This window comes from Neolamprologus multifasciatus, chromosome 7 (assembly GCF_963576455.1).
Source record: "Neolamprologus multifasciatus chromosome 7, fNeoMul1.2, whole genome shotgun sequence".
Lineage (NCBI taxonomy): Eukaryota > Metazoa > Chordata > Actinopteri > Cichliformes > Cichlidae > Neolamprologus > Neolamprologus multifasciatus.
Genome location: NC_140445.1, coordinates 44,744,938 through 44,759,121, shown reverse-complemented (window position 1 = coordinate 44,759,121; position 14,184 = coordinate 44,744,938). Strand labels below are relative to the sequence as shown.

General features: G+C 39.7%; 1 protein-coding gene across 1 annotated transcript in view; it reads right to left on the bottom strand.

Moving 5' to 3' along the window:
* Positions 1-5,446: 5,446 nt before the first annotated feature.
* Positions 5,447-14,184, bottom strand: part of LOC146515049 (copine-8-like) — a 73,545-nt gene continuing 64,807 nt past the window's right edge. The window contains exons 16-20 of the mRNA XM_085164706.1: positions 13,434-13,561; positions 9,568-9,670; positions 8,377-8,434; positions 7,567-7,640; positions 5,447-7,055 (exon numbers count right to left, since the gene is read on the bottom strand). Of these exons, the coding sequence (XP_085020832.1) occupies positions 6,843-7,055; positions 7,567-7,640; positions 8,377-8,434; positions 9,568-9,670; positions 13,434-13,561 (576 nt within the window). The 3' untranslated portion in view covers positions 5,447-6,842. The remainder of the gene's footprint in view (positions 7,056-7,566; positions 7,641-8,376; positions 8,435-9,567; positions 9,671-13,433; positions 13,562-14,184) is intronic.

The following is a 14,184-nucleotide window of genomic DNA, read 5'->3' as shown; positions in this document are numbered from 1 at the left end:
CCTTGGAAGCATTTCAGCCTGTTACCCTGCTTCTATTCCAGCGTGCTGGCTCTTTTGATTTTATTGGCAACACTGACAAGGACAGGTGTCCAATAACAGAGTGGGTTCAGTAGCTTCAGTTTTGTGTTTTACAGCAGTGTAAGTGGTGTAGGGCTTACTTTTTAGGTACATTATGTAGCATGTTTAGGAAATGTTTGTGAAACAGTTTGTGAAAACTTAGTTATGTAGGCATCCCAGGCTCAATCAACATTAATACGAATGCTAGCTTTTTGTTTTTCTGCAAAAATATTTTTTCTACACTTTATTTTGACAAAATGGCATTATTCAATTCATTGGAAAAATGAACCAGTTGGAGAAAGATGCTAATGCTATGCCAATTAACCTTATGGATCTTTAATTTGATCAACGCCGGCTTCCTGAGAACTTTTGAGGAATTCTAAATTGGATTTTCAATCCAATTTTATTTTATTTCATGCATATAGCCCCACTTCACAACTGTTTGATTGAGTGACTTTATATTGCAAGGTAAAGAGCTTACATTAAAGAGAAAATCTCAGTTAGCAGCACTTTGTGAAAGTGGTAAAGAACTCCCTAAGAAGACACTTCTCCCTGAACCAGCCTGAGCCTATAGCAGCATAAGCAAGCAATGGTTCAGGGTCACCTGATCCTGTACTAATTATTAATGATTAAACAATCAAAAAGGAACGTTTTAACATGGGTTACTGGTTTCCCAAACTGGGAAGTGGTTCCACAGGAGAGGCTCCCATAGACTCTAAAACATGTAATGGGGTCTGATTATCCAAAGCTCTGTACATGAGAAGATGGGTTCTGAGCACACAAACAACAAACAAACAAAGAACAAGCTTAGATAGGGATATTTATTTAAAGACGTCAGTTGTTACAGAAACAGTCATTTTAATCAGTAAGTTGTTTGTGGCCTCTATGTTTCCTGTTAGAACAGTAAAACCTGTGCTGTCTTGTAACATCACTAAGCTCGAGAACTGGTTTAAAATAATTATATATCAATGGACAAAGCATATTTGATTGGCCTTGTGTGCCACTACAAGCATCATGCAAAATTGTGAATCACCCTTCCGAGGGCTGATGAAATAAAATGGGGCAGATGAACAGTTTCAGTATTATCTCACAGTAAATAAACATGGCTGCATGATGCCACACAGCACTATCTCCAGCCCAATGATTCTGTCCTCTCAGCGAGACAAACCATTTTTTTGTTTTTCGTCTAGTGTTGTTTTTTTCTGTTTGGATCATACACCCTGTTATTCACATCACTTCAACCACTGACTCTGAGTGAACAATGCCGAGACGAGTCTGACAGAGAAGTGGCCATGCATCAATGTACTGACAGATAAAACTAAAAGAAAGAGAAGAAAAGAAAAGTAATCAGAGAAGAAGAAGGAAACATCTGAAGGCATTGCACATTTCCAAGACTAATCAATTGACATTTTTAAGGCAAAAATGTTCTCTTAAATATTCTGAAGTAACGCACAAAGATGTCACAGTACAATTTTTCCTTTAACCTCACAGGTGCATGTCCGATAGAAAAAAAAAAAGTTGATCACAAGCATTCAGTTAAACCACTTTATCAAGATAATTTACAGCAAACAGAGTTCGTGTTATTTGTGCAGATCACATGGGCGTTCATGTGGCCTGGCATGCTGACATGCTGCTGCTTTAGCAGAGTGACGTGGATGCGAAGATGAGCAGTGGGAGGCAGCGAGGTGTAAGCCTACTTCATTAAAGCTGGTTTGTTTACCAGCAGTGATTTTTTTTCTGTCCTACACAATAAATGCTTTTGATTGTTACTCCTACACTGACACAGCCTCACAGAATCAGTCTTCTTCTTGAGGGCAAACCTATGTATTCCAAAGAAACGATCTACATAATCTCACATGGAATAGTGTTAAAATCATTTAGTTGTAGAATGTGATATTTTAATCTTGAGGACTTATCGGGGTTAATGGAATTTCTTGAGTTTAAGACACTGTTGAATGCTCACCTACTTACAATGCATAAAACATTTTTGTCAACAAAAAACAAAAGGAAAATTCAACTAACCACACTCTGTAGTTGGCAGGTTTGACAACTTTAGAGTTTCTTCCCATATTGAAGCAAGGGTGAGAGCTGCACTGTAATCTGTAACTACTGCTATTTCAGATTTCTATACATCCTGTCACACCCATTGACTAAGTTTATTTTAAATGGTACCTATTATACTTTTACAAAGGTGGAAATAATACGTAGATGTGCAAATAACCCGTATGAGCTCAGCTCTTATCCATAACATAACCAACTATGCAGCTCTGGCTTTGAAAAGGTTCTGCCCGACTGTTGTTCAAAACTTGTTTTTGTGAGGTGCAGCCAGTTAGTAGAAAAATGTGTTAAAGGCATAGTTAAGTGTGCTAAAAAAAAAGTTTCTTTCTGACGGAGGATAAACAAGGTTTTTAGCTGTGACTTCGAAGCTGCTTTCACACAAAGAAAAATCCTACTTTAATAGAGTCCAAGATTAAAATATGGACTTAATAAAACAGGTTCCCCTCTAACTGAAACTATACAAACTATATAAACTTTATATATTTATGGCCCTTTTATAAGATTGTGTAATGAAAGAGAGGTCAAGTTACATTTACTTTTCACTAAAATCAGAGGCTGATTGTTAGGGACAAACAAACAAAAGCACTACACCTCCCATAGTTATCATTGTATATTGTGCTGTACGAGACCAGAAAGCTCAATGGGCGCACAGAGTACAAGGGTCAGAGCATAGCAAATGGTAATAACTATAAACAGATATCTACATATGAATATGCTGAATTAACAGGCAAGAGATGAGGCATTTGGTCATTTTTCTCCCATTTGTTTAATTAGTGAAAATGTCAACCATGCTTCCCATGCTAACACTTTTAGTAGGAACCTGAGCCATTTTTAAATGATCTCTAGCTCTGCCAGTTGGGCATTTCTGAGGATTTCTGCACTGATAGTAAAAGAAAATAAATTGGTAAAATTATTCTCTATCATGTGCAGATTTTTTAATAAGATCCAGATTTAGATTTTTTAAGAGTTGCCTGCAAATTCTTGAAAAATAAAACATAACACAAGCTGCATTTCAAAACAGAAACAAGAAGAAGAAGGAAGAGAAGAAAACCCTTAATCTTTATACAACCCTCACTGTTATGTAAGTGTCATGCATGTTTCATACACAAATACATGTACTGGATGTACAGTATATACGAGAGAGTGGGCGTGAGATGAAGCTCACATCTTGTCTTGATAAATAAATAAAAAGGCCATGCCTTGTGTTTCAGGAAGAGAGTCACAAAGTGCCAGCAGTTTGCTGCAAGTCAACTCTCCAGAAAACGTACGCACAATATATACAGATTATACTGTATATTTACATGTACTTATAAAAAGACTGTTCCTGCCTGATCTGGTCTTATCTGGTTCAGGCTGACGTTGCTCCAGTCTTGAAACTAGTGCTACATTTTGCAATTCAACATCCCGACTGTTGTCCGGGGTCCCCGCCATCCCGTCACCTCTCCCCTCCACGTGGAGGGACCCTATTCAGTCAAACCGAATAAGCGTTTTTATCCTGGGATGAGATGCTACACTTAACAGTATTTCAGATTTGGCAGAAAAACGTTGCTACGGAGTGGATTTGATCATTAGCTTTTAAATGTTTTGCACACATTAAACACGCATCACTATCTAACAGTTTGCTTATAAAAAATACAGGCCTGTCATTCATAATTTAAATATGAATAACCTACGTATAAACATTGATAAGGCCTGTTAGTCATGATTTAAATATGATTACAGGCCTCGGTATAAAATGTCATACTTAAATGAGCAGAAAGAAGCAGCATTACACATACATTATACTGACCAATACACAAAAAGGCAGAAATTTTGTACAGTGTATAAACGTCTAAGAAACTGAATTTACAAGCAGTTCATAACATATTATATAACAGACATATTCATTAAGCATCACCAGCCAAGAAGTATATCGTTATTTTGAGGTGTGAGTTTAGAAAAAAGTGTTGTAAACCTTCTTTTATATTTATTTCTTGACTAAATATGGACCTACCACACACACAAACTCTACACTACACATCTCAAAAGTATAAAGAAAAAAATGCTTTTCTTTGGACATTTACATGGATTAAAAGGGACCTCTGGACAAGGTGGTTGATGCTTGTCTAACAGGACATGGTTTGTGCTTTGCTTTCTTATACCCATTAACGGGAAGGCCGAAACGTATCTGAAAGTGACAGTGCAATAACCTGAAAACTAAGCTTGATTCATATAGGCTTTAGCAGTTCTGTAGCTTACTTCTTTAGAAAGGAGAGCAGCTGTGGTTAGCTTGGATTCACAGCAGTTGCAACAGATTGCAACAGTTACCTACTTGTTTGTCCCCCCGTGACCGTGACAACGACAAGTGGAAGAGAATTGCTGAACAGATGGATGGACCTACTATTAGGTAGAACATTTTTTAAAAGTCAGAATCAAACAATGCAAACAAGTGCAGTTACTATTGAGAGATATGGTAAATGGCCTCTATTTGTATAGCGCTTTACTTGGTCCTAAGGAACCCAAAGAGCTTTACACTATACACAATCATCCACCCATTCACACACACATTCACACACTGGTGATGGCAAGCAGCCACAGCCGCCCTGGGGCTGACGGACACTGGCGCCACCGGGCCCTCTGACCACCACCAGTAGGCAACGGGTGAAGTATCTTGCCCAAGGACACAACGACCGAGACTGTCCGAGCCGGGGCTCGAACCGGCAACCTTCCGATTACAAGATGAATTACAAGACGAACGCCCAACTCTTGAGCCACGATCGCCCCGACTTGCTGTATCTAAGCCAATGGTATAGTTGGATTTTTTACGTAAATCAGACATTATTATTAATATTATTATTATTGCAATATACAACAGCCAATTGCTTTTTGGGCATTTATTTACCAATAGAGACAAATTCTATATCCTTTTTTCTTTTTTTTCCGATGAAGGTAACCTAAGACTGATGAGAGGTGGAATATATTTTAGTGTGACGTATCAAAGACACTATTTCACAGCACAGAGGGGTACAAAATGTGTAAACCTGGTAAGGGGGTCACTTTCTTGTAGTGTCAATGTCTTTCTATGCAGCTAAGGTGGCTACAGCTAATATGGAGTCCAGCAAGCCAAAGAAGCAAATTAAATTCCTTCCAATTTTAAGCTAACTTTTATTAGATGCCATGCTGACTGTTCTTGCTAACAATAAGTATAACAAAGAAGCAAATTTATGTAACTTATTAGCAGCCATGTTGAAAAAGAGAGAGTGTTAATTTAAACCACTGCTGTGAATCTAAGCGAAGAGCAGCTGCTGTCACCTTTAAAGCCTTCAGGATGCGAGTATTTGATGATGAAACATGGGTTTTCTGTGGAGTCTGAATTTAAGGAGATATATGGTACAGAAACTTTAGGACTTTTAGTTACAATACTGATGCACAAACATGGACTCAAACACTATTGTTACAGTCATTACTTTGATCCATGCAGACAGTTGTTAAAAGAAAAGCAATCTGCACTTTTACCTGTTTTCAAATCCAATTTCATATTGAAAGTGTGTTGCTACCACAAAGGTGTGAGCCATCTAATCTGATAGCAACCAAAATGCTATACTTCTCAACTTACAGTTTGGCAAACATTATGTATACGTGGTGAGAAAGGTAAAACTGTGTAACGGACCACAGACTTGCCAAATATCACTTACAACACTTGCTGTTTTTTTAACAATATTTTTTGGCAATACTGAACAATGTGAGAGGTAGAGAAATGTAAACCAAAAACCAAAACCAGAAATGCTTCTGAAGTACAGTGTTGTTTCATGAAAATAACAAGACTCTGAAATGTAACAACACAGTCAGGTTCGGTAGTGAAATGTGTGTTTTTGACTTCTGGGCTTGGAGAAATCCACGTTTCCATAACCCATTGTGCCAGTAATGTTTTCTGACAAAAAAGTAAGGCTGGTTCAAGTCCCTGTTGCATTTGACTTGACCAGACTCCCAAGGAGCACAGCTTCCTTTCGAGTCAAGGCAGGTGGATGGAGCAGGTGGATGGAGCAGATGATAGGAGCGTGGAACGATTTCCGGTGGGTTTGTTCATGATGGAACATGGCAGTGGTGGTGGGGCAGTGTGTGGTAGGGACAAAGCCCTGAGTGCAGGACAACAGTGCATGCTTTATTTTTCATAAACTGGCACATGCTCTATTTCTATTTAAAAAAGAAATTAATTATATATATATATATATATATATATATATATATATATATATATATATATAGCACTGGGGCCTAAACATTTTTGTACAAAGTCAGAATCTCCTGTTTCTGTAGCTGAAAAATAGGACTCTGAAAGGTATTCACGTTTATTTGTATAAATTTCCTCCTGGAAAATAAAAGATCCACTCCACTCCTCAGTTTTGTAAACATTTATATATAAAGTGACATGACTTAGACAGAGGAAGTGGAAATGGGAACAGCTTGGATTCAGTCTGTCGAGTTTCTTTCCTGTTTACTCTTCCTGGTGCAGCTCGTTGATTTCAGACCACCACCACTGCCCTTCACAATCCACACCTTTTTGTCCAGTTTTCTAAACAGAAGAAGCACTCAGGGCTGTCTTCATCACATTTCACAGCCAAATATTCCCAAAAGTGCAACATGCGAGATGCGGGCAAAGTTTGCCATGTGCTTAGGAGCTTCCAGTGAAGAGTGAAGCGTAAAGAGAGGACAGTAGACCCGGCTGGCCAATACTGGTGTGGAAGCCATTAAATTCGGCTTACCCTTCTTGTGAGAAGGGGGTTGATAGCTGGTGGTGGACAGGGAGTGTAAGGAGGTGGCAAGGGACCAGGTTTGATCCCCCGGGTTCTCATGTAGGACAGGAACTGGTCGGGAATTTCAGCCAGCACTTCTTTAGCCAGACGGGCCATGCTGAGGATGTGATTTCCTCGTCGGTCAATGTAGTCTCTGAAAGGAACAAACTGAGAGGGGAAGCGAGAGGAAAGGACACAAGGAAAGGAGAGAACAGGAAATAAGGAAATCAGATATAAGTAATATAAAGAGAAATAAGAGGTGGGGAGTACAGAATAGGAAACATGGACATTGAGAATAAGAGAATAGTAAAGAAAATGACAAAGATGAAAAGTAAAGATAAGACAAATGAAGACAAAGAGGAGAGGAGAGGAAACAAAGAAAAGGTGAATATAGGAAATGAGATGTGGACAAAAAACAGAAAACGCTTATGCAAAATTATGAAAAAGAAAGCAAAAGAGAGGAAAACAGAGAGAAGAATATTGCACGTAGAGGAAGAAATAAGGGTCGAGACAGCGGAGAGAAGACAGAAAAACCAGCAGACTCAGAACAAGAGCACAGAAGAAGGTCAAGCACAATGACCCTTTCCCATTAATCATAAATCCCACATTTCTCTCAACACTTTCTGTTGAGTGAACAGCCTCCCAGCCAGTCAGCCGTGTCTTCGGGAGTATTCTGTACCTGAACAATGTCCCTCTCCGCGTATCGTCCTTGGGATGAGATCCTCTCTTCGTCCCCATCCAGCTCAATCATTTCTGCGGAGGGAAGCACATCAGTAACACCCCGTCAGGAGGCTTGAACAGCCACGTCAACATTGCGGTGAGCAAACATGACACACGGTTTTTGTGTTTCAACCTGCCAACGTCATTAGCATGCCACAGGCTTACACTTAGAGTGTTGATAGTCTCAAATGGGAAGGAGTACACAGAATTTGCACGGCTGAGCGTGAAGCCACGGGGCCGTGAGTTACACGTAGCTGCGCACATAAGAGGAACGTGCCCGAATACATGTAAGCACAGCCAGCAATGAGCACCACATGGACATAAAGCGAATGCGCACTCTGACTTCATGTGCGTGCTAATCCCGTTGACTTTGCAGGCTCATTGCTCCCTGTGAGTGAGCTTGTTTTTCCTTTTCTTTTTTTAAACAGAGGACTGCTCTGTGAATTGTAAACACCAGGGAGAAAACACAGCAGAGTGATGTGGCCCTTGCACATTTAAAATAAAGAAGAAGAAGAATAATGGAAAAAAAGGAGTGCTGCTGGACTGAAAAGTGAGAATTTATCAAATCCCCTTTACCTCGGCTTCTGTGAAGGAGGAGAGGAAGAATTAAGGGGAGGGTAAGCGGAGGAGTGAAGAAAAGAAAAGCTGCACGAGGAAGGGCTAAACCATGTGGGAGACAAGATAGGAAGCAGAACGAGGGGTGAGGGCAAAAGATTACTGCACGCAACACACACGTATTTGTACGCGGACACACATTCAGCCTGCTTACCATCGAATTCCGCTGGTCCAACCCCAACTATTATAATAGACATGGGCAGAGACGAGGCCTGTAAAGGGTGGAAAGTGACAGAATAACCACATCAAAGGCGGCGAAGAAGCAGCGTTCATTCTTTTCACCATTTGCTATCTTAAACCGTGCAGGCTGCCAGTGAAATAGGCCTGCAAATTACCAACTATACATTAACTGTTACACTCCAAGGAAAGGAAGCTCTATAGAAAAAATTAAATACCATTGTTAAGGCAGACGGGGCCTTACGTCCTTACTCTGCAGCCGGTTTTATAAAGCCCCTCGCCTGGCGAGATCTGCGGTTTCTAATTTCATGCATCTACAACCTAAATCTCTCGAAGCTTGACAGCTTAATAATGACTCCCATTTACATCTTCCTCTGCCCTGAGCTCCAGCTGAACTCCCGGCCTGCATAGCAATATTGTTTATTAAATCTTAGTTGAGTGGGACAGCAAAGTACAGTTGGATTGATGAAGGATGAATGAAGCTTTTTCAGTGTTTCATAACTTCCCGTGTTATTAGATGGATGCCCAAATTGCTTGAGATATGAAGGGCATGGATCCTCCACGGGCTAGTAAATAATTACTCTCAAATCTCACTTTACAATAACATTACATCACACGGGGGGCAAAGTGGAAAAAGAAGCAGGAGAGCGGATGCGCGTTGAGTCCGTGCAAAGCATTAAGCCCAAGCAGCTGAGGCTCCACATATATGAGCTCGCCCAAAATCGTTACACACATTAACTCTGATCACTCTAATTAGAAAGCAGAGTTATTAGAGCTGAACATAGCAGCGTTGGGGAGGGGGGGAGGGGGTGTAAGGGACGTGGTGGTGACCAGACTGACCCTCTCTTCCATTACTTCCCTCATTAGTAAAGATGAGAGACAAAGAGAGAGGGAAGAGGCAAAGATAGCAGCTGCACTGCTTTTCACCCTCTCGCTTTCATATTAGATGTTTGTTAGTTTATTAGGCCTCTATTGGAGTTTTAATCATACCTTCAGGGCTCCTTGCGAGTTCTACAGTAAATTAACTGAACGATTATAAGCACACATTTCACGGACTGCTACAGTAGATCACGTTTAGTAACCCACTGTGCGCTTACCAGTTTAAATAAGTTGAAAAACATTTTAAAATATACATAGACCAAAGGTTAAATGTGAAGTGCTACTGTACATTTACTATGGACTCCTTGGTCTGCGCCATGTCTGTGATCACGCCATCAGAGATGATGAGCAGGATGAAGTACTGTGAGCCGTCTGTCACTGCCGAGGCATACCTGGTGCGCAAAGAGATGATGTGTCAGAGGTCAGGCGATCAAAAAAATGACAAAAAACTGCCCCAAAAAGCAACTTCTGGGTGGAAAAATGAAGTGAAAGTCAAAGCGCCACAAACTGCAGTTCCTATAATTTCCACATGAGGTCGTCTCCAAAAGCGCCTCTGTTAAAGTCACCAAGTTGAAACCATGATGTTCGAATCGTGTCACCCTTTATAACAACTGCATGTAACTGCATTTACTTTTTAGTACCATATGAATCCTAGTAGGCCTGAAAGTTCGGGGCATGGCCATTTTAACAGGTATGCCAACACAGAGTCTAGTTAATACTATCCCAGCCTCACCTCTGTTAATTGTAGCCACTAAACTGGAGTCTCATAAATGGCTTGCTATGTTGTTGTAGTAGTTTACGGACACTGCTTCTTACATAACCAAGCTGACTAGCATAAGCTAATAACATAGCATTTCACCATGGTTAATGGTAAATGGCCTGTATTTGTATAGCGCTTTTCTAGTCCCTAAGGACCCCAAAGCGCTTTACACATCCAGTCATTCACCCATTCACACACACATTCACACACTGGTGATGGCAAGCTACATTGTAGCCACAGCCACCCTGGGGCGCACTGACAGAGGCGAGGCTGCCGGACACTGGCATCCTAACTGGAACTGCAAGATGAAAAAATGCACTTCCATCATTAACAAACTTTATTTCTTTATTTTTAATGCTGTTGGTATTTCATTAGCATTTTTTTCATCTGAAGCTGATTAAAGTTTTAATATGTACTGCACTTACCAGTTTATGTGTCAGAGGGAGCAAGTTTATGGAAGATCCAATTTTATGAGAGCACAATATTAACTTGTTGAAGCAGCCCTTTAAAATCCCCATGTCTCAAGCCCGACATATTGCCCTCAGCAATCACCTTATTAGATAAAATCTCATATTAGGTTATTACCCCTCAGAGATCAATAAAATTATAATCTTATTTTATGGAAGACAACTGGACCAATTACAGCTGCGTGTAGTTGCCAGGCCCAAAAAATTAAGTAAAACGTGAAATAGGCATATTTGAAGGGCATGGCTACACTAATTAGTTTGAGGTTTGGGGGTATTTAACACACAAAGCGCACAAAAACTGGTTTTCATTCAAGTATTTCACACCTATTCTCAATGAAAGCCAGATTTTTTTCCAACTTTTTTTGTAATCACAACATTTCTAAATATTACATTTCAATGAAAAGTATTTATTAAACTTTTATTAACACATTCACAAACAATGATAATATATATTAAAGAATACACATTTATATCTGTATTTAATTACATACTAAGAAGGAGTAATGCTTTATAAATGATTAAGTAAACACTAATGCCTTACTAATGCTTATTAGTATGTGATTATTATAGCGTATAACATGTTACTTAAAGCATTAAAAGTTAATATAGAAACCCAATTAATATACAAAGATAAATACTTTGAAATATAGTTTCATGCAGAACATGTTTATTACGTTGACTTCATAACAGTTAAAAAATACTGTTGAATATGATGGATTCAGCCAATGCCTGCAGAGGTTTTTGTTATATGAACCAAAACCTTTGAAGTGATGTGCCACGGCATTTTGAGACCATATATTAAACAACACTCTTAGGTGAAAACAGTCAAGCAAATAGTGATTTGACGTGACTTGATGCCACTGTTTCTAAGCGCCATCTTCCTGGATTTCAGTCAGATGCTCCACACAAGTGAGCAGCGAACAATGCATCTATTCTCAGGCTGAGTGGGCGGACGACGCTCGCAGAGATGGGATTTGAAAGCCGATGATGAAAGGGGGGGAGAGTGCTTGTTACAGTCAATCTTGAGGATCATGAGACAAGATCTGGCAATAGGGGATGTCAGGTGGGAGTTGGAAGACACAGAACTAGGAAACAGCACATAACTTTCTATCGGTGATTTTTTGTGTGAATTGAGTAAATGCAGCTGACAGCTTCTCTCAGTATCTGCTAAAGGTATTACTTGTTTTAAATATTTGAAACCTTTAGAAGAGCATATTTGCTGATCCAGTGAAAAGTCAACTTGGTATGTCTCACGCTGATCTGGTTTCAAACTCTTTAACACTGAAGCACTGGAGCATAGGGAATTTTCTATTTATGGCTCTTGGGATGGCCAGAAAGGGATTTATTCTTTTGTATATCTGTGAAGCGGTAGGAGGTGTGACATTTACTGTTATTCACAGCAGTGGCGCCAGCAATCATAATCCTGTATGCACTGAGCTTATAAATGTTATTTTAAAACTATGTTCAAAAGAACAGTTTAAGAACTTTAAGTCTAATCTTTGGATTCAGTAAATGATTCAATCGATGGCTTTTTGGAAAAAGAAAGGAAACTACTCTATACGATAATTATAGTTGTACATTAAAAGATTTATCGGGTGATTAAAATTTGAAAAAAAAATTAAATTCAAGCTTTTTCTGTAAATTTCAATCATTCTGAATACTAATCAAAAATTTATATGCTCAAATATTTGGCTTTATATGACTTTACAGTAAGAGCGTGAATGTTTTTCTTCATTTTTTGTATCTTTACCAAATTACAGATCCTGATTCATTTTGATGGTGGCAATGGCCAATAACATATTCAGGCTTTTATCTTTGATAGTCTGACGCAGATTTCAATGTACAAAAGAATAGCCGTAAAGAGGGTTGATGAACCATTTTTCAAAAAGATATATCCAGAAAAGTATTAGAACCTAAAATGTTTACAGCACTCATTATATATGTTTTAACAACTGAGTAGCAGTAGTAGTAGTGGTATGCCCGTGTTTATTTCCGAATGATGGAATGAGCTGACCATCATGAAATTAGAAGTGATGCTGAGCCTTGTATAGACTTTTGACAACATGGAGATGCAGAATGAACTTCGAACTTGATTTCAATTTGTGGCGGAGGTGTGGTCCCGGGCGCGGCTGCAGGGGAGGAGTGGTGCGGTAAGCTCAACGGGGCGGTGCTGGAGACGCAAGTGAGAACAGCTGATGGCGTTTTGGACTGATGATGGTTTCCTTCCCTTTTATAGTGAGACGGGAGAGGAGCGGAGGGGAGCTGGAAATCAGCTGAGACCGACAGCTGTCAGACTGTGGTCGGTCATAACACAGGAAACGATAAATAAACGTGGCATCTGGAGACAAAGACCTGTGCGTGCGTGTACCTGTGTGTAGTGCATTTCACACAATTATTTTTTATTTTCTCATCTGGCTTTTTGATTGTATAATGTAGCAGCTTGGTTTGGTGTTATTACTACATATAGCTGACACTTTCTGTATTGCTGCTAAATAAGGGAATCCTGCTTAATGCCAACTGTTTGTATACTATGAAAACACTGAGTCACACTGCCATTTCTTCAGAGGTGCATCTCAGCTGTTTTCTCTTTTTTCTTCAAATCTCATTAGCTCCTATTCTTGTTCCTCAAGCCAGTCTATCAGTCACTGTGCAGGCTAGAAGCAGACTTCTGCTGAAAGCACTGTCATGACCACTTTGCATGTCCAAACCACCACAGCAGGTATTGATTCCTCTCAGGTGATGGTGCTGTTAGCACATTTATCCCCATCTTTTCCCTCCACTTAAAGCTGTAACTTCACCAAGGCTGATTAATCTTTTAGGAATCTTTCCTGCTGAGCTGCACAATTCTTGGTGACATGGTGCTTAATGACATTTACATGTGTCAGACCACATGTTTCACATCCCTCGGTGTATTTATAATGGACATACCTGGCCACATGGTTAATAACAGGGGAGAAGTGGGTGGGTCCATAAAGACGTACACTCTTGAGACTCTGGTAATAGGCCTCCATCACACCTTCAATACCAGTGCAGTATGGGTTCTGTGGATTACCATTCTGCACAAAAACACAAACATGTGAATGAGTCAACAATAAGACATTCAGATATTTCATCTGCACAAAAGGCCCTAGGGAGATTTTAGAGTCACTAATAAAAATAAAATATGCAGTCTAAGTCATCTTGTCACAGCAAAAAAGAGCCTTCAATTTCTACTTAACATAATTTAAGACAGTTGGCAGTGCAGTGGATAGTGCTACTGTGTCACAGCAAGAAGATTTAGGTTTGAACCTGCCTGGGGACTGTCTGCAGGGTTTGCATGTTCTCTTTGTGGGTGCTCTCCAGATGCTCCCGTATCCTCCCACAGTCCAAAGACAGACACGTGAGGTTAATTTGTGATTCTAAATTGTGGATGAACAGGTTTCTCTCTCTCTCTGTGTATTAGCATTCTTGCCTGACAGCAACCTGAACAGTGTGTCTTGCCTCTATGTCAATGTCAATTTTGTGTTATTCCTGTAACGCAAAGTGTACTGTTTTTGATACAGGAGTCTGAGAGTTTTTGAGACCTCTAAACCATTCGATTTTTTCCCCCTGAAAACCTGAATAAATAAATTGCAAAAAATGCCAAATGTAGCAAAAATGATACCAATTAAAACTCTTAATTCTCTTTCAGACAGTTCTT